The sequence below is a fragment of the Benincasa hispida genome, chromosome 12, assembly GCF_009727055.1.
Source record: "Benincasa hispida cultivar B227 chromosome 12, ASM972705v1, whole genome shotgun sequence".
Taxonomy (NCBI): domain Eukaryota; kingdom Viridiplantae; phylum Streptophyta; class Magnoliopsida; order Cucurbitales; family Cucurbitaceae; genus Benincasa; species Benincasa hispida.
The window spans coordinates 39514042-39536343 of record NC_052360.1 but is presented as its reverse complement, the minus strand read 5'-3'; the positions used below and the strand labels follow the sequence as shown (position 1 = coordinate 39536343).

General features: G+C 29.6%; 1 protein-coding gene and 1 long non-coding RNA gene across 2 annotated transcripts; both read right to left on the bottom strand.

The window, feature by feature from the left end:
- Nucleotides 1–1287: 1287 nt before the first annotated feature.
- On the bottom strand, nucleotides 1288–2465 carry LOC120067829. Its single transcript, XM_039019421.1, has one exon. The coding sequence runs from the start codon at nucleotides 2184–2186 to the stop codon at nucleotides 1506–1508; it is 681 nt and encodes a 226-aa protein (XP_038875349.1). The 5' UTR covers nucleotides 2187–2465; the 3' UTR covers nucleotides 1288–1505.
- Nucleotides 2466–18787: 16322 nt separating this feature from the next.
- On the bottom strand, nucleotides 18788–19827 carry LOC120068145. The gene is made up of 2 exons (XR_005479103.1): nucleotides 19529–19827; nucleotides 18788–19167 (listed from the first exon to the last, which is right to left on the bottom strand). It is a non-coding gene; the product is annotated as an uncharacterized LOC120068145 (long non-coding RNA).
- Nucleotides 19828–22302: the final 2475 nt, after the last annotated feature.

Below are 22302 nucleotides of genomic sequence, written 5' to 3'. Positions count from 1 at the left end.
TAAAATTGGATATGGCTTTTTATATTTGTTTATGGTTCAGTGTTCTCACAATAATCCTTCCCTTAACAAAAGTCAAAGTACAGTAGGATTTAGTTGATGATTAATCTTTCAGCAGAACAGGAACTCTCTTTTTTAAATAAAATTTTATAAAATAGACTCATTTTAACACCTTAAATTTTTAGACGCCAATTTTTCGTTTCAATGATTTGAATAAGATTTGAAAATTAGATTACAAAATAATATAAAAACTAAGAACTATCATCCACAAGCCTTATTTGTCAAGTAGCTCTGATGCTAGACGTGGCAAGAGTAGACAAGAAAGCTAAAACAGCAGCAGTCCAAAAGAAAAGATGATGTTGCTTTTCCATAGCCTTTGTTGGTCATGTCCACATCTCCAAAAGAAATAACCCTTTTTGGTGAAAGCAGAAATAAGATCCCTTTCTGTTCAAATTTTCTTAGGAAAAAGAAGCAGATTTCACTGCAGAAGACTCATCTAGTAAAAGTTCTGATTTTCTTTTTTAAATACATTACATTTGCATCCTCCCAAGGTGAAAACGTCAGTACTTTTGTTTCTTAACACTGTTCCCTTTGCCCATCTCACAAGTTTTAGGCTTAGGAAAAAAAAAAAAAAGAAATATACTTTTGAACTTTGTCATTTTTAAAGATATTTTGTAGAGGATGATTAGGGCAAAGAGTGAAGTTTTGAATTCCAAGAGTCTGAAATCTGGAGAGTTGTGAATTCTTGGACAGTCAATGTAAGGAGTTAATAAGAAATAAAAAACTCCTTACTCTCCAACTTCATTTATTGAGGAACTTCATTGTTCTCTTTTTTTCTTTTTATTTTACACATCGATTGAGAAATTCCATCTTATAACTTCAAACTTTGAAACACAAATTTTCTAATTTCAATATATTAATTGGCTTTAGAACTTAACTTAATACCCCAAACATCACGATAAAATCAATGAGATAATAACCCGTAACAAAAATATAGATCATCACACCCATACAATTTGAATGTTGCACCGTTTAAGTCTAAATTTTCGTTTTAAATTCTACTCCAAGTTTAAGTGCATAGCCTTTTTCAAGATTTGAGAAAACGGGAGGGGAAAAGGCATTTGGCTGCAAAACCTGGAATGGGGAGGACAAAAAATCACAGCACTTGGCCAAATTGACCAAATTTGCCCACTGTTTCATTTAAAACATGTCTGCCATTTACTTCAGATCTGATGCATATGTGTTGTTTGTTTCAACTTCAAGTGCAAGACTTTGCAGCAAGATGATATGAACAGGTAAACTTAATATAAACATGTCGCATAAAATTGAAACTTGAACCAAAAAGAAGATTATGAACAACGAGTAACAATCACACTGTATTCAGCATCAGTGATTGAGATACAATCAAAAAACTATTAAGAGAAAAAACAAAAGAACAGATCATTTACAGATACTCTCCATGGAATATATGATTAGATTACCCATTTCCACTTCCAAATTTTTCCTCATCAAACAGTCGTAATCTGAAGCCGATGCTTTGGAAGATGGGTTTGCTGTATCTGTAAGCTCTGTAGTACAATCCCACCTGACCTTCTCTTCCATAGATTATCCATTTCCCCTCTTTCTTCTCCGGCTTTTTGCACTCGCCGGACCACCGGCAACGGCGGATCCAAATCCACTATGTTGAATGATCCGCAATTCCCATTTTCAGAAACACTCTTCTTACCCATAATTGCAGAATTTGGGGCCGCTCTTCTTCTACTCCCACAACCGTTGACACCCACCGACGATATCGATGCGGCGGTGGCAGCGGCGGTGGACCTGGTGGTGCCGGTGCCGGTGACGGTGCTGGAGGGGGAAGCCAAGAGATTTTTGTTGGAGAAAAATTTCTTCAGCTTGAAGTAACCAACATTTGGGTTGTTGCCATTTTTGCTGTTAAGAACGGCATTTTTGGTTGTAATCAAAATCCTGTGAGAAATCGGAAGACCCGCAACTCTGTTATTCCGTTTAACTTGACCCATACATCCGATTCTCGGCGATAAAGGGTCACCGGAAAAGGACTCCGAACGGTCCCGATCGCATCTGGGTGGCCGGCCGTCTTTAATCGCCGGCTTAGAACAGAGCATCGGCAAGAACATGTGTTTGTGGCGAACATTTTGTGGATTAAAGCGATTATATTTGTCCCCCATTTCTAATCTCTGTTTTTGAAAGAGAAAACAGAGGTTGGAGCTTGCTTGATGTACAACAATGGCTCCCAAGAGCTGTATACAGTGGAGAGAGAGAGAAGGGTTTATTGGGAAGATAAGAAAAATGGGCAAATGGGAACCGAAATCTTGGCGGTGTTCGAGGTAAAAAAGCTTGGTGGAAGTTTTGTCAAATATGAACAACGTTGATCGAGTCTTGGCCTTTTGCCTCTTTTGTTGCTCTTTTGAGAAGTTGTTAAAATATTCCACATGAAAAAAATGTTTGGCTCTGAAATTTATATAAACTTTGAGGGTAATATGGATAAAGTTTCCATATCTATAAACATCATTCCTTTACTCCGATTATCACGGTTTGTTGTGGTCAATATTAGGATTGGTTGAATGTCGATATGACATGTCTAAAAGTTATTTTGAACTCGAGTTCATTTCTCAAATGCTCAGAAGTTGTATTAGTTTGTAGAGAATGACTAATAAAACAATTGCTCTCGTTTTAAATTAAAAATACTATATAAGTGATTGAAATTTCAAAATTTTCTTTCACTCTTAAATTTTCAAGATTTATATATACACAAAATAAGAACGAGAAACTTTACGTAGCTCTACCAAATTGTTGATATGGGAAATGATTATTTATTAACTTTCTTGATTTTAGAAAAGCCTAAAATCATGGACATCAAGTTACGATGGGTAAAGAATTTATTAAATTGAAGATGGTCATGTTACTCCAACATTTTACTTGTGATGTTAGTAGTTGAGATAAATATCACAATCTTCAATATTAATCTCATTTTCTTAATCTATAGAAATATCGACAATGTCGATAAATGATGTCATCTATTTTATGGGTGTCCATGGTTTGATTTGGAGGCCAAAATCGAATCGAGTTGAAAAAAATTCAATCTTGAATATATACCAAAATCAAATCATTTATTTACTCCAAACCAAATCGAATCAAACTGCAAAAATTCGATTTTCAATTTTCGATTTATTTATTTATTTTAATATGGTAGAGAGATGTGAGATGAGGGTCAAAGATTAACAACAAAAAAAAAAAAAAGTAGGATAAGGCCAAAGATGGAATTGGCTTAGTTTGGTGGTGTGTGGAAATTTGGTTAAGTTGAAGTAAAGTGAAGGAAGCATCTTTAATAATGAGTGGTCCTCTCTCTTTCTTTTCCTTCTTTTTTCTTTTACACAATCAAAGCAATTCAATTCATTTTGATTCATGCCAACTTCACACGCTATACCCATCTTGCTTTGGTAAATCATGTGCCTTTGTCTCCTTCACTTCACATCTCACACCCAATCCAATCCCTTTCTTCATTTCATTACTCTTTTTTTCTAACCTAAATCTTACTTTCCACCCTAAATAGCATTCTATTTTACCTAAAAAACACTTGTTTTTTCTTATGTTTAATTATCCTCAAATCTCGTGAATTGAGTGTTATACTTTGAAATATATGTATATAGTTTGATTGTGAGTTATTTGTTGGATTCTCACAAGATATGTATCTAGATTCTCGTATTTGTTTGACAATAATGTAGGATTTGTATGTATCCTCATAACAAAATATACATTGTGCCGTAGATATATAGTTGGACATTTAAATATATCACGAATCTAGATTCTCTAAAAAATGAGTGATCATTAATATTCCTTTTGCATAACATCAAGTGAACTTGTAATTTAAGTCATGCTAATAAGTTTACTATTATGATTCACGATAAACGTATCCATATTTAAATAATAAAAGTCCAAACAAATTACATTACAATAATACTATTTTACTTGTCCATTACCATGATATAGATTAAGTAAATTACATTACAATTATGGATTTGACAGGATCTTAAAATCATACCAATGAAAAAAACTTGAAAAACAACCAAAAGAAACAAAGTTTAACTTTTGAAGTAAAATTGTCGTTGTGTAAATAAATAGCATCGTGAACGTTATTTTATATATACACTTTTGAATTTTGTATAAAAGATATTTATATTTTTTAAAAAGTTACAATGTTATCTGTAACATTTCGTATGTTATTTATGACATTTATATTTTTTTAAAAGTTACAATGTTATCTATAACATTTCATAAATATTTCAAAACTATCATTGAAGTAGAAGTTCGTTTAAAATATTAGACTACAATTTAAATTGAAACAATGAAGACATTGATCTAGAACGAAAATTAGGATTCAAACACGTTCACATTATTTCAAATCTTCACTATATCTTTTCAAAGTTCTAAAATCCGTTCAACATTCTAACAGATGCTTATTCTAATGATATTTTTTATATGAACGACTTAAGTGTAACATTACCATTTTTTCAAAAAAAAAAAAAGAAAGAAAAAAGAGTAAATTTTTAAAAACAAGTAACAATGTTAAGAAGTATTTTTTTTTTATAACTTAGAAAAAAATAGTATTTTCATGAATGACGTTTTTTGAAAGTAGTAAAATGGGTGGGAGAAGAAAATTTCGACAAGATTTAATTAATCATAATCAACTCTCTTTTCTATTAGAACTATTTGATTTAGTTCCATAGCTGACACGTCTGTGACAGATTATCATTAAAACATTGCTATTAAATTATGCTAAAAACCTTATTTTATCATGCAAACTAAATTATTTTATTTTAGGCCGACTTCCTAAGAAAATCTGTCTTGTTTTGGTTTGCTGTATTTAAATAAAGGAAAAAGAAGCCATTGCAAATATAATAATTAGTTCAAAATATTTACAAATATATCACAATGCAAAAACGATATGTAGATATAGCAAAATTTAGATTTACCTTTCGAAGTCTTGGATAGACTGTATATATTTTTTTCCAAAATGTATTGTAATTAAAGTGTGGGGTGGGGGAATTGATCCTCAAATCTTGAGGTCAATAGTATAAACACTATGCCCTACGTTCTTATTGGCTTGGATAGACTATATTATTGATAGGAGTCTATTAGCAATAAAGCTCATCACAGTCTATCAATCATAGAGTATTTTATTGATAAATTTTGTTATATTTGCAATTCTTTAGGATCGTTTGATTGGACGGTTTCTCTATGGAATTGACACATACATAAAAACACATGTTTATTTCATAGGTTCCAATATTTTGCCTTGAAATAAGATATTATCAAGCATTCTCATTTTCCAAAAAAAAAAAAAAAAGTTTTCTATTCCTTTTTAAAATTGTGGTTTTTTTTTCTCCCTTTTCATCGGTTTTTCATTTTATATATAATTTTATTTTGAATATAGTTAATTGATTAATTAATATTTAACAAAACCAATATAAATATTTAGTTTAATAAATCAATAATAATCTATTAAAATATTTAATTAACTTGTTTTTACAATAAAAGAATGCAATTACTTTTTATATAAATAATTAATTAATTAGTTAACTATATCTTAAAAATTTTTAATTAGTAAATAATGATTAATTAAATTTAATTTGTACACAAATTTATTTTTCAATAATAATAATTGATTACTTATTTTTTTTATCAAATAATTATTTATTGAAATTAATTTTATTTTTATTTTTTATATAAACATATAATCATTATTGATTATTTATAATAAGTTAATTATTTTATTGTAATTATATTTTACATAATTCATTATTAACATATGATATTGTTATCTCATTTTTACTTTTCTATAATATATTGTTTATTAAAATACATTTTTTATATTATTTATTAAAATTACAATTACTAATATTAAACTTAATTAATTATAAAATGATAAGTATTATATTATAATTACTATGACATTCATTAAATATATTAATTGATTAATTTTTAATAACAAATTACTCAATTTTCAAATATTTATAATTAAAATTATCATTGATTCTATAATTAATTAAATTTTATCAATATATTGAATGATATTTATTTTTTAATTAATTAGTCTACTACAATGGTATAAGATTGTCATAATTAATTTCATAAATTAGATATAAGCATAATTTTTATTCATAAAATTTTGATAGACAACCAAACACAGTATCTTTGATTTTCAGATATCTTATTCTATAAGATCTATCCTTAAACTAAAAAACCCTTAAAATATGGTTATACATTTAATTATTAGCCATAGTATTACCAATTGCAATTACTTAAAAATACGCAGACTCACTAAAAGGTTTTTCCCTTTCTTTTTTGTTTTTTTAACTTAAAATGGAAACTAAATATTCCAAATGCGGGTAATTTTGGGTTTTTTTTAATAATGTAATTTAAATAAATAATTACAAAAGTAATATTTTTGACAAATTATTCTTAAAATAAATTGACTAAATCGTGGAGATAGTACACCGTCCACAAGTCCATTTAAATCGTGTAGCACATCCACGATTTATCCCTAAATCGTTCACGATTTAACTGACATGGATTATCAACACGTCATGATACATGCCTTTCACTTGGATGTTAAAAAAACTCGTGGATCATGTCCACGACAATTTTCAAGTCATAAAAATCCGCACTCTTTCAAATCTCACAAGCAAACACTAAAAAAAAAAAAACAAAAAAAAAAACCCTCTTTCCTCACTCTACTCACTAGCTGGTGTTGTTGAAGCACTATCATCTTTTGCCTTAGCACCGCCAACCATGCCACCATTTACTTCTCATCACCATTGCAGCTGCCATTTCGTCACCAATAGTAAGTTTCATCATGCCCATTTGTTGAATTCTCGCAACAAGTGTGTATCTAGATTCTTATGTTGGTTTCACAATAATGTAGGGTTTTAAAGTTTTCTAAAAAAACATTGTACAAAACAAATAGTCATAGATTTGTAGTGGGACATTTCAAAATGTCAGGAATCTATATGTCTAGAAACAAGTGATCATTAAATGTTCATTTTATTATCACATCAAGTGAATTTTTATTTAAGTCATGCCTATAACTCTTGTATCAAGATTCATGATAAACATATCTATATTTAGATAATAAAAGAAAAATTTTTACGTATAGAAAAACTCCTATTAATCTCTATCTTTCTATCATTGATAAACACTGATAGATTTCTCCTATTAGTCTCTATCTTTCTATCATTGATAAACACTGATAGATTTTTATTAACATCTATCAGTGATAGACTTGTATAAGTTTCTATCAATTATAGACTTCTATCAATTTCTATCACTAATAGATACTAATAGACTTCTATCAATCTTTATTAGTGATAGACTTGTATCAGTTTCTATCACTAATAGATGTTGATAGATTTCTATCGGTGTCTATCCGTGATTGATATGATAACAATGTCTATCACAAATATCTAAAAGCAATAAAACTCAACAATATCCAACTTCATGGGTAAATCAATTTTAACACAAAAACTTAATGGGTGTTCAAGAACCAAACAAAATTAACCCAAAATGCCCTGAAATCTTACCCCTAAGGGCAAAAAATCTGGCGAACTCTAGCGCTGGTAGTGACAAGACAATGACAACAAGGATTGGGCTGCACGAATCTAAGAGTTAGAGGAATAGAGAGTGAATCGGGTAGAGAGAAAAATCGGCTTACCAACAACAACGTACAACCAAATTTACGATGTAGATCTAAACGACGATGGATCGGTGGTTGGGCATGAGTGCAGTGGTTGTTGGACATTAGAGTGCATGGATTAGAGAGAGAGATCGAGATCAGATCGAATAAGAAAAAGAAAGTGCATGGGTTAGAGAGAGAGATCGATATCGAACTAAAGAAGAAGAAGGTAGAGAAGGGAGAAGACAGAGAAGGAAGAAGATTATTAAATTTTACTATGATGTATAAATAATTTTTCTTATTTTTGTATTTTTGAAAATTTCCCTAATAAATATTCAAACAAGTATTTATAGAGATGAAAGCAATAAAATAATTTGAAATATTTTTTACTACATATTCTTTTTACATAAAGATTTTATTTGTCAAAACTGATGATTGTAGTGTTGTGGATGTTATTGTTACCTTTTAAAGAGTGATAAATGCAAAAAGAAAAAAAAAATCCTGAACTTTGTCATTTGTAAAAAAAATATTTCTAATTATTTTAAAAATTGGGATATTATACGTAACCATTCATAAGCAATTCAAAATTAAACCACAGTTGGAGTTGAAGTCTACTAAAATAATGGACGAAAACTGGGATTGGAACAATGTGCACATTGACTTCAAATAGAAACAGAAATTCAAACACCTTCACTCGGCATTTGTTTATATTTCAAACTCCCAAATTATTTTCAAAATTCTAACCTATGCTTACTCTAATAATAGGTAATTTAATATATTCTTAAACAACTAAGAGTAATATTATAATTTTTTTTCACTCGCATGTCATCATCTAATGTAATACAACTTTCGTCTAAACATGTTTAATTGTGAGTTGATAACATTTAATGCATGAGTGCTAGTATGACCACACTCAATATTACATTTTTTTTTTAATAAATGACAAATGTTATACATTTTTCATACTTAGAAAAAAATAGTATTCTAATGAAGATGCTTTTTATGTGAAAAGCGGTCAATGGGTAAGAAGACCAAATTTCTACAAGATTTAGGATATATTTGGAATGCATTTTTAAGTATTTAATTTAAAAAATAAATCATTTTTGAAACAAATTAAAGCATTAGATAACCACTCAAAAATAATTTATTAATTTTTATTAGATTTAAATAAAAATAGATTTTTAAAAATATTTATCCATTAAGCACAACTATTTATCATCTTTTTTAGAACTATTTGACCATTGACTTAGTCCATTGCTTACGCATCCGTCAAAGATTCTTATTAAAATATTTCTAATAAATTGTGCATAAATTTATTTAATTATGCAAACAAATATTTTTTTTTAGGCCGACTTCCTAATTTAATTTCTGTCTTGTTTTGTTTTGCTGTATTAACAGAGAGCGAAAAAAAGAGCCGACTAGCTAAATGCTCTTTTTCTTTTTTCCTTTTTAACAAGGAAGGCTAAATATAAAAAATGGCAGTAATTTTGGAGAATTTACAATCTAGTATTTTGGAATTATTTATTTGGCGCCTAATGTTTTAAGGATTTTTGGATCCTACTGTAAGAAACTTATTAAAAAAAACGTAAAATAATTTTTTTATTAACATTTTTAGAGACATGCCAGTTTCCTATGTACAATCATTGTGATTATACCCAATCTTTCAACAAAATTCATTTCCTTCAATGGTATGGCTAGGTTTGATATTTTATTAGTTATGTTAAAAAGTCATTTGAAATTCTTTTGGCCATTTTTTTTTACATTTGGTAAAACAGATTTAATTTAAATAGATTAAAACCACTTTTAAAAATATATTGTTAATTTTACGTTGACTTTAAAAGCATCATTCGTGGCTTTTAGATTTTCTTAAAATTGGATAGAATTTTTAATTAATATTTAGTTTTCAATTTTATACTTTAAAAAAGATTTATTTTATATATTTATCTATTTTCCACCAAATCAATTCCATTTTCTATTTTCATGAATTAAATGCATCATTTTTTTTTAAAAGTATACCATATTCATTTCTTAAATAAAGTTATTTTTCTTAATATTTAAAAACTAATATATAACAAACCAAATTTATCATCCTAAATAATTATTTAAAATTTTAAATTACAACTTTTTTTTAATAAAAAGGTTGATTGTAAGTCTATTTTAGTTATTATATCTAAATAAGATGTTTTTGTATTTATTTACCCGACGTTCTAACCTATTTTTTCAAGTTTAAGTTAAAATTTATCAAACACTATTTTACTTTTCATAATTGATTTTTCTAAAAGTACAATCACTAACAATTATTTCAAAAACTTCAACAATCCCAAACGGAGCCATAATCAAGTAGTATGCTTACGTGTTACTTTATTTCTTTTTAAGACAAATCGTAAAAATCACACATGGAGTATGATGATAGTTGTAATTACATTCTCAAACTTTCATTTGTAAAAATTAAACCCCTAAACCTCTACAAGTGTTAAAATTAGACCTTCAAACTTATAAAAGTTGTAGAAATTGAACCTAAATGTTAAAAATTGAACCTTCAAACTTATACAAATGTTTTAATTTATACAATTATGTAAGTTTAATGGTCCAATTTAATCTAATTTTAACACTAAATTTGAGGACTCAAATTTTAAAATTGAAAGTTTAAGAATTTAATCACAACTATTACGTGGTTTTGGCCATTCCCCTTTTTTATTATTGAAAAAAAAGAACTAATTGATAATTTTAGTAGATTAAAGGAAAAATTAATAATTTAAAAAAAACAATTACCAAATTAGCATTACTTAAAATATTATGACATTTTCTGGCACATGAAGTTCTTCAATTAATATTTAAAAATGTTATTATTATTTAGTATATATAACTTTAACTCGTAGGTTAATTGACATGCTCTCTTCTATGAGTTCGGAAGTTCAATTTGACGGTGGTCTGAAATGGGACCCACATCTTACAAAGTACATAACGACGACGGAGTTCCCAGCTTAGCCGTCCGTTTCGAATCGCCGTTCAGATTACAATTTTGTGATAAAAACAATGCAGAGGCCCCAAGCAAATGAACTTGAAAAAGAGGCAGTGCAGCAAAGGAAGCATGTGGGCACGTGGGAGGCACGCTAAAGTTGTGTTTGGTATCCCAAATTCATTATATGCCTTTTTAACCTTTTTTAAGGAAAAAAGTAATTATTTATAAGAAAATTTTCATTATTTATCTCTTCTTCTTCTTTTTTGTTGGACCATTTGGTCACACATCTTGAAACAACCCATCATTCTTCATTATGCTTCAAGCCACATTTATTGATTCGTAATGAAAATTGGTGTAATCGTAATCGAATTTCATTGAAAGATCAATCGTAATAGACCTCAATCGCAAATGTAATTAGATCGCTTTTGATCACATTTACTTAAAAATAAGAATTTTGTCAAATTTACTGTTATCATTATGGTTACTTTTACCTTTGAGAACCAAACTGTAACGGTAACTATAATAGTAATAATAAATATGTCAAAATTCATAGTTTTTTTCCTCTGAAACAGTAACAATAATGGTAACCATAACCATTACCATAATCATAACGGTAATGGTAACGTTACAACGTAATTTTTGGACGCAATTCAATTGATCACCTCACGCTTGTCATTTAGATTATATGACTTGATTACAGATTTTTAACTGGGTCCACTTGTCAGCACGAATGCAGAATGCCAGTAAACAATAGCAAACATAAAAAAAAATAGGTGTCATTTTCCAAATAATCTTTTATTTATTGAGATACACCTTCTGTAAACGTCGCCTTAATTCTTTAATTTCTTCAAAAAAAAATTAAAAAGAAAAATTCCAAACAATTTCAATATCGAAAAATTATTATAAATTTGTAAACATATACTAATTTTATATTGTTTTGAAGATATATATTAATCACCTTTTAAGAATATCAACATCAAAATTATTAAGTCTTAATTGATGGTATGAATTATTTTATTTTTGACCATATCAGATACCATGTTATAGCCAATTAGTTGGTGCACACATGTGAATCTCATTTTATTCTAAATTTATCACATTAAATTAGTATGAATTGTGTATTTTATAAATGGTCCTCTTCATGTTTTAAACAATGGTTTCAAACAACTTCATGGCCTGCAAATTAGCAAATGGCACATTTCTTCTTCTAATGGTTAATATCAGTTTAATTTTAATGAAATTGATATGATTTAAGTAGAATAAGCCACAAATTAATTTGGTAAAAATGGGTTAAAATCTTGTTGATACGGTTACAAGTTTAGCTTTGAATTTTCTATCTATTTTATCTCGAACTTTAAAAAGCATCAAATAAGTTCTTGAAATTTTATTTTGCAGTTGACATGTTTATAAACTTTCAATTTTGTATAGATAATTTCGTGAATTTCAAAAAGATCATATCAAATAGGTCAAAATCTATTAGACAAAAAAAAAAAAAAAAAAAAAAAAAAACTCAAGGATTTATTGAACACAAAATTAAAAATCTAAAGATCTATTAAGCACATTCTAAAGTTAAAAAACTAATATCATGTTTGGTTTTGTCTAATTCCATCTCCAAATTTCTTCCTTTGATATCTACTTTTCACCAATGGTTTAAAAAACTAAGCTAAAATTTGAGAATTAAAAAAATAGCTCTCAAAAAGTTGTTTTTGTTTTTTGAATTTGATTAAGAATTCATCTATTTGTACTTAAGAAAGATGCAAATTATAGTGAAAAATGTGGATGATATAAACTTTATTTTAAAAAACAAAAATAAAAAATAAAACGATTAAATTAATAGAATCCTCACAATTTAGAGATTAAACTTAAATTTTAGTGTATATTTGAAAGTGGTTTTAAAAATATTAAAATTATTTTAGTTACGTTTAAAATCATGATTTTAACTCCTTAAAATTAGTTTAATATTTAATTTTATACTTTTAAATATGATTAATTTAAAATTAATTTAATATTTAATTTTATGCTTTTAAATATGATTAATTATATGACTGTGGAGTTGACCATATACATTTTTCCAGAGAGGAGATATCTCATGGATCACTTTGTAGAAAGTGCCAAAAAAGAAGAGGGTGTGAGAGGCAAAAGAAGCTTTACTATTTGAAAAAGGCAGCAGAATTAGATAGTAAGGCACATGTAGTAAGATTGACCAATCAAGCAAAGCAAGCAGCCATTTTGTGCATTTGAATTATTAATGCCTTTGGTCCCAAAAATTATATTAAAAAATGTAATAAAGTTTCAAAATAATAATAATATTATTAATGGACATGTTTCCCAAATGTGCATGTGTTATGGGCAATAAAGTTGTAAAGCACTAAGATAGAGTTGTCTATTTTTGTTTGAATTCTCCTAATAACAAAATCTCATATATTACATGGATATTTAATTTTAAATTTGTGTCTACAATAAAGAAATTGTTAATAAACAAACCTATGTTGTTAAAATAAATATATTAATAAAATGTAAGGGCATATAATTTGCTCAACTTCCTAATTCTAAACTATTTAAAAAAATCTTGTAAATTAAGCACACCATAAATGATTATTATCAAATAAAGTCTTGAAAATTCGATACGTTATGTTTCGCTTGTATTAATTTTGATGTATTTTATTTTCAGAAGACATATATATAATAGTAATGATAAAGTAATAAAATGTATTCATGGATTGTGTTTGCTGATATATGAACGTGTTAGGTGTGAGTTTTAATTTTTGACCTTACCATATCAGACTAAGTTTGAATATAAAAGTCACCTCAAAGGGAAAGAAAGGCTCCAACTAGGCAACCACCATATATTTTTAATAATTTTCATGTATTATCTAATTAGCATAATCTCATTATCATGAGACAAATCATTATATACTCTCCTAGTTCTATTCGGTTGCCAATTTCTGTCCAGAATATCTTCACTAAGAATTTAATTCTTTTTTTTTAAGAATATGTGCGTTTAGTTCTTGAATTTTCAGAACATACATTTTTTAGTCGAATTTTTTAGAATAAGTTTTTTTTTTATCAATAAATTTTCAAAATGAACCTATTTAGTCAGGCCAATGATAAAATTTCATAGTTGGTTTTTATTGCCATTACTTGTCATCTACATAAAAGATTCGATCCTACACATGAGATTTGCTCATTTCCAATGGATAGAAATATGAGGAAGCAAAAGCAAGATACCCACAGAAAACAATCAATTGATTGGACCCACAAAAGTTGTTGAAAGTGCTAGGATTAGGACGTCTTAGTCGTTTCCTTCGTGTTGAGTTTGTACTATCTTATCTGTGGTAATTTCAGTTTGACTATTTTGTTCTTTGATAAGACTTTAAGGAGGCGTTTGGATTGAAAAAACTAGGTTAATGGTGGGAAAGCGTAAGGGATATTCATCCTCTTGCTTGGTACAAGTTTTGAAACTTTAGACATGTTGAAGTTGTGGTTTTGACTCGAGCATTTTCTTTCCATTTTCACGTTGAAGTTGTGGGTTGGGCTTCTTATTTGTTTAAATATTTATGTGTTGGGCTTTATTATTTATGAAAGCCCAAAACCTTGTACAACTTTTTATGTCTCCAGATTGTAGCCCAAGTATTAAAGCTTATGAATTAGATAGTTTTCCTTTTCTCCCACCTCCAGTACATCAGTTCGTTGAAGATGAAGAAACGTGGGTGATTAATCGTTGGAGGGCAAAGCGTGCAGACTGGTTTTTCTGGGTTTTTTTATAGCCTCATTTCTCGCCTCTGCTCAGGGTGTAAATTCTGGTTTTGTGTGAGATTTTTTTGAACATTGGTTTTTCTCTTCTTCCCTCTTTGGGCTGTACTTTGTTCTTGAAGATTGAAACTCATAGACTATTGTTCACTTTGCACAATGGATGGAGATCGTCAAACCACTATAAATATTTATGTTTGTTTCTTCGCTCCTTTTTATTTTTATTTAGATTATGGAATAATATTATAATGTGTAGAAGACTGATTTTGGTTTACTGTTTAAATTAGCTGTGGGTCGTGACTTTCCACAACAAATGGTATCGGAAATGTGGTTGATAAATTAGTAGTTTTCATCTCATAATTTGTAAGTTTCAGTTCTGTGAGTATTTTGTTCTTCAACACTCTGTTTTTCATTGTTTTGATCAATGGTCTGAAACCTTTCGATGGGCTGATTTGTACTGTCGATTAGGCTAATCTGAAATTTTTGGTTTGACTAATTTGTATCTGTTATGGGCTGATATGAAATTTTTGTTAAACTGGTTTGTGACCGTTGTTTGGGCTGATCTAAAATTTATGTTTTTGGTTGGTCAATTTTTTATGTTTGTTGTTAAAATCTCAATTATGTTGACAAAATTCAAATTAGATAAATTTGATGGAAGGGGATTTTAGTCTTTGGAAAACGAAACTTAAAGCTCTTTTAGTACAATAGAAAGCGAGTAAAATTTTAGATGAACCAGAAACATGACCGGTAGATTTAACTAAAGAAAAACAAGTTGAGATGACCAGAACTACTTATAGCACAATGATCCTTTACTATTTGCTAAGTTGGAATCACTTTATTTAAGTAAATCTTTGACAAACAAGATTTATTTAGAGGAAAGTTTTTTTGGATTTAGAATGCAATGGTCAAAATCCTTAGAAGAAAACTTAGATGATTTCAACAAGATATGTCTAGATCTATCAAATACAAGAGTCAAACTAGATGATGAATACCAAGTTGTTATTCTCCAAAATCATTACCTAAAAGCTACAATAAAATATGGCAAAGATTCATTGACTTTAGAAATTGTCTTAAATGCTTTGATATCTAAAGACTTTGAAATCAAATATAGAAAAAAAAGATGCTGAAACTTTGGTGATTAGAAGGAGATCTAAATCTAAAAGAAAATCACAGGTGAAAGACACGAAACATAGATATAAATCTAAAGGTAAAAAGAAGAGAAAATGCTATTATTACAATAAGGCAAGACATTTGATGAAAAATTGCTTCAAGTTAAAGAACAAGAAAAATGATGACGAGAAACATGAAGAACAAACTGCTGCACATGTGCATGAGGGGTATGATTCAGCCAGAGTGTTAACTGTGTTTGAGAATGCCGTTAGTGATGAGTGAAGACTTAATTCTAGATGTTCCCATCACATGACACCTTACAGACATTACTTTCAAGATTTTGAGAAATTTGAAGTGGAAAGATTTTGATGAGATCTGTAAATGATATGCGATCTGTCAGCTTGAAACTCTATGATGGAATGGAGTTGATGTTCAGTTTGTTCCGAATTTAAAGAGAAATTTGACTTCTCTTAGACAACTTGATGAAGAAGGTTTTAATTGCAAGTTGGAGGGAAGTGTACTTAGGATTTATAAAGGCCTACTATTGGAAAAATGAAAGGTACACTTAGAAATGACTTGTATCTTTTGAATGGAATCTTAGCTGTAGTTCATTGTGCAAATGTTACTCTAGGAGGAGGTGATAAAGAAACTGTCCTTTGGCACAAGAGATTAGCTTATGTTTCTCAAAGAAGCTTAAGTGAATTACACAAACAAAGGTTGTTTAGTAAATTAGCTTTCAAAATTACCTTTCTGTGAGCATTTGTACTCTTTGAAAATCTACTAGGGTAAAATTTTCAAAGAACAAAAAGTTATCCAAAGGGATATTAGATTATGTCCATTGACTTGTAGGGACTAGTGAGGGTTACAACCCTTGGAGGAGTAAAATACTTTAGGAGTATTGTGGATGATTTCTGAAGGAAGTTGTGAGTGTTTATTTTGAAGAACAAGAGTGGTGCGTTTGAAACATTTAAGATTGGAAAATCCTAGTTGAAAATAAAATGAGGAGAATTAAGGTTTTGAGAATAGATAATGGTCTCGAGTAAGTGAATGTCAGTTTTGTAACTTCATAGAGAATCTGGCATTAAGCACCGTCACACATTTCCTTACACACCACAATAGAATGGTCTTGCAGAACGTTTCAATATTACTTTGCTTGAGAGGGTGAGATGTTTGCTTGCAAATGCAAAGCTTCGTAAGATGTTTTAGGGTGAAGCAGTTTCGACAACAACATATCTCATAATAGGAGTCATTCGGTTGCCTTGAGTATGAAAACTCACTAAGAAGTTTGGTCAGGAAAGCCTTCAAATCTTAATCATTTGAAAGTATTTGGTTGTGTGTTGCATATGCACATATTAGACAAGACAAGCTAGAGACATGTGCAAGGAAATGTATCTTCTTTGGTCCATATGATGTAAAGGGTTATAGATTATGGCTTTTACAACCAGGTGCAAGACAATGAAATATCAGTAGAGATGTAAAATTTGATGAATTGAATATGCATTGGGAGTTGTTAAGTAGTGTGAGTTTTAAGAAATCTGTTGACAATGCATCTTTAAACTCTTTTGAGATTAAGTTGAAAAATACACACATTATTGGATCTTCAGAAGAGCAATCTATTACCAATCATGAAGTTATAAGGGTGTTGATGATTAGTGGATTGGTGATTTGTAACGACCCGATTTCAGGAGGGGTACATGAATGAACCGATATCACATCCGAATGAGAGAGATCATGAGGACATGAAAGTATGGTTAAGAAAGACTTAAAAAAATTAAAAGTTACTACCTATACCAACAAGGTGCATCTTCCTTTTCGGTGGCTCAATCATAAGAATTCCAAAGTTAAGCGTGCTTAGCTTGGAGCAACTCTATGTTGGGTGACCTCCTGGGAATTTTCCTAGGATGAATGTGAGTGAGGACAAAGCATCCTGAAAGGACCCGTGTTGGTTTGTGGGGATAACTTGATTTATCTATTTAAGGATTTTACTCAAGAATATAGGATTTGACTATAATTAGGTTTTGTTCTCCTATTCGCTTTATAGACTTAAACAATCTTCAAGACAATGGTATAAGAGGTTTAACGCTTTTATTGTTAAGCGTGGATTTAGTAGAAGTAATTGTGACAATTGTGTTTATGTTAAACATATTTCAAAAGACATGTCTGTGTTTTTGTTACTGTATGTGGATGGTATGTTTTAGCTTCTCATGTATGTTAAAGTATGTTTTTGTTATTGTATGTGGATAATATGCTTTAGCTTCTCATGTATATTATGAAATTGTTGAATTGAATGCCGAATTATGTAGAGAATTTGATATGAAAAATTTAGGTCCAGCTAGAAAGATTCTAGGTATGAAAATTGTTAGGAGCTGCTAACAAACTCATAATTACACAGTAGGGTTACCTTGATAGTGTGGTTAAGAGATTTTAACTTGATGTTGCAAAGTTAGTGACTGCTCTGTTAGCCTTTCATTTCAAATTGTCAAAGCTTCAGATATAGAACTTGTACTTATGACAAAGGTACCCTCTAATGTAGTAGGATGTTTGATGTATGGAATGACATGCACTTGTCTAGTTTTGTCTTATGCTATGAGTGTTATTAATCATTTTATGAGTTGTCCAGGTAAAAATCACTAGGAAGCTGTAAAATAAGTAATTGGGTATGTAAAAGGAACTAAGAACTATGGTTTAATTTATGTAGCTGGTGAATCTAATGTTCAGTGTTTAAAAGTTTTTGTTAATGTCGATTTTGTTTCAAATTTAGATAAGAGAAAATCTACAATTGGTTTTGTGTTAAAAATGTTTGGCAATACAATTAGTTGAAGATCTGCACTCCACTTAGTGGTAGATTTATATGCTATAGAGTTAGAGTAATTATTTTATGTGAGTTTATTAAAGAAGCAATTTGGTTGAAAGTGTTAATTTTTGACATGTTGAGAGATATAGTAGAGCCTACTATTCATTATGATAGTCATAGTACTCTTGAACTTTTGAAAAATCCATTATTACATGATAGAACCAAATATGTTGATGTTGGATTTTATTTCTTGAGAGATGAAGTGAATAAGGAGATAGTAAAGCTTGAGATGATTGCATCTGAAAATAATCTTGCTGATACGTTTACCAAGTCATTGTCAAACGTCATATTTAAATATGATGCGCATGAACATGTTTAACCTATGGTGAGATTTTAAACTATATGACATACTTTATGTAACATATAGCTCATATAATTTAAACATACATCACATGCACATTAAAATATTTTATAACAATAATTGACAAAATATTGACACCTTAATAAAATTAAGTTAATGTAATCAATATTATTATTGATTTAATAAAATATAAAAATTACATTAATTAAAAAAACTCCCCATGAACAGCATCCTGGATGCTCGCAAGAAGTGGCCTTCAACTGTTAGAGTGTCGCGATGCCAAAGGACAGCGTCGCGACACTGCCTCCTTTGAATCGCAGTGCAACTCTACGTTTCGGAACAGGGTAGGGGTTGAAAATGTTGAGCACTGCGGCACTGATGCGTCTGATTGCCAAGCGTTGCGACATTACAACACAAAACTGCTACTGCCTGCCGAACTTTTGCAATTCTGCCTCTGGTTTCCGATCCTCTTCATAGAAACCACTTTAACATGAACGACCCTGACTTACAGACTTGATTTATAGATTAAATGTCCAAAACACCAGGTCTTTGTATTGATCAAATCAAAATAAAATACTGCAAATCTAAGTGTCAATACTTGAAAACATCTATTATGCAAACCTCATATACCGCGGGTACAGTAAGCAATCCACAAAATTAATTCTATCTTTTAATCGTAACCAAAATAAAAAAATATATTAATTCTAATACCAATTAAAGGGATTGAATCCTGATCCAGAAGCATAGAATTGCTTCTGTCATTAATTTATGAAAAATTAACAATACAAAATTAAACAAACAGAACAACAACATGTTGCAAATCAATTATGTTAAGCATACAATTAAAGATCAAGAAGCTACCTTTAAAAACCTTTCTTCAAACTTCTCCAAGTCTTGATTTGAAACCTGAACTCTTCTTTCATAAACAAGATACCTCTAAAAGAATCTTTCATGCTATTCTTTTAGCAAGGAACAGTTACGTGGGAACCTTTTTAAAAGAAGGGAATTGGCTTTTGGTAGAGAACATCTCCTATGTATTTTTTTTTAGTTATTAGAGAGTATTTTTGAGAGAGAGAGATTTCTGAACGGGGAGAGAGTAAGTTAATTTTTACGTAAAAAAAAAAAAAAAAAAACTAACTCACATTTGCAGACACTCTGCAATTAGGAGAGGAACCTTTCCATTCCCCGACAAAAGGTAAGGGAGTTATTAATTAAACTAAATTAAATAAAATCAAGAAAATTAATTAATTAAACATTCATGATTCAAATGCACATTTAGGTTTTAATATGAATCTCATTCATATTAATTTTATCTATGAATCCAATTTATATTAATTTAATATTCGAATCTCATTCAAATATTAATGCTCTCATATTATATAATTTAAATTTGAATCTCATTCAAAATAACTTTATATTAAAAAGTATCTATATATATTATATCAATTATATCATATAAAATTAACATAAATTCCCTTAATTCATTTGAACATTTCAAATTCTTTCAAAACTAATGATCCCTATTTTGCCTGTTGTGAGCTAGCAGGAGGTCCCAATAGATTTACAGTTATAAGCTTCAATGATCCGAGATTTATTAATTAAACTCTAATAAAATTAATCAATATTCATTAATTATAGAGCATTCCATTAAAGACCCATAGCTGCACTCATATGAATTGTAGAGTATTTTATGTTCATTGATATTACCATTACAAGTAAGTCGATCCTTCATGAGTTATTTGTAACTACAATTGGGTCAAAATATCGTTTTACCCCTATAATTATCTCTTACTCTTTAAGTATCATTGATCCTCCAATGAACAATCCGTTTATGATCCTACTATAAATCAAGTCCCTCTCTGGTCAGTGAGAGAGTGGAGTTCCATTGTTCAAGACCTGGAGTCAACACTTAAGGGAATAACGCATCAACTTACCCTAAAGACGTGAAAGAGTCAATTCCATCCTGTATAGCTATGTTTCTAGCTCCCCACTCGGTCTTGTCTCCAAAATGGTAGGCATATTGAGTTGGCATCTCGTGCCACTCTCGTCCATACGAATCAAAGGATGATCCCTCATAGGCAGGAGTCCATAATTTACTCAGGATTTAGATCGAGTTACATATGGTCATCGTTTGAAATATTAATCTCTTCAGTCAACAGTGTTACAAAGAGAGATTAAATATTTCATGGTAGTCTTATATAAACTCATTATATAAGATACTCCCACTCGCATGTCTCTACATAAACGATTTGGATCAAATCGTTTGTAACGTTTACAAAGTAGGCTGTATCCATAGTATTACCAGAATAAGGTACCCAATCTTATCTATATACTATAGACGTTTTAGGTTATTACTTGAACATAATTCACTTGTATGTCAACCACATGCTGTTCAAATTACATTAAATAACCTTGGATTTTAGTTTATTGGATTGAGCTACTGTCAAACAAATAACACTTTATTTATGTACAAACCACGAGTTTAGGGCATAAACCCTAACACCTTTTTATTTTGATTTAGATTATGGAATAATATTGTAATATGTAGAATGGTTTTTCGTTTATTGTTTAATTTAGTAGTGGGTTACGTGATTTTTCACAACAGTTCTTAGATTTAATATGTTTATTTTATAATTTTTTAGGTATCGAGTCCCTAAGAGGTAGAATCACACGTTTGGGTGAAGAAAAAGCTAAAATGGACCATTCAGAGCGCTAACACTTCAGTCGAGTCGAGGAGGAGGCAAAATGACCATTTTGCCCTTGAGACCTAGCGTTGGGATGCTATGCAACACTATGCTTAATGCTAATTTACAGTAGATGTGGAGAGGCACAACAATGTGGTGTTGCAGTGCCACCATGAAGAAAGGCCCAACAGTGCGGCGGAGCGTTAGGCCAAAAAGGTCATAACACTGCAGCTTTATCGCGCTGCTATAAAATTTTCACTTCGATAATTAAGGTTGCTGGAGTTGACAATCAACATATAGAAGCTATTAAGGATCTAAACACTCTAACTACATCAATTTTAAAGGAAAAGCATGCATGTTTAAAGAAAAGCCAGAAATAGGGTTTATAGTATACAACTTTTGTAGATTCCACCGAATAGCTTTACTTCTTCTCTGATTTCTTCTTCAATCTATACAGTAGACCACCGCCAAAGTCTTCTCTATCATCCTTAGGCCTTAGATTGAGTGGTGGAACTCAAATTGAAAAGAAATTGAAGTGGATTTTTGAAGGTTGAAGAAGAAGAAAAACATGTTTTCCTTTTTCCAGATTTCAGTTTGCATGGATGACTATCTAAACACTTCAATTTATAAAAGCTCTTCATGCATATTGGATAAAACATGAAGTTTTCGCTTCATATTCCATCCAATTTTAATGGCATGAGGTGTTTATCAAAATGGAAAATGTGGGAATAACCCACTTTCCATTTTATTTAATTTTAAAAAGTGAAATTGATTAATTTAACCAATAAATCTTATTAAAAACAAGTTTTATATAAATTCAAAATTTAATAAATCAATTTCATGATTTCATAAATTCAAAATTTTAATTTTAGATAATTAATTAAACTAATTTAATTAATTTAATATCAAATATTAAATTATTAAAATACCTCATCAAATATTTAAATCATA

Excerpts from the sequence above, each read along its gene's own strand:
- LOC120067829 (XM_039019421.1), bottom strand. The coding sequence starts at position 2,186 with ATGGGGGACAAATATAATCGCTTTAATCCACAAAATGTTCGCCACAAA.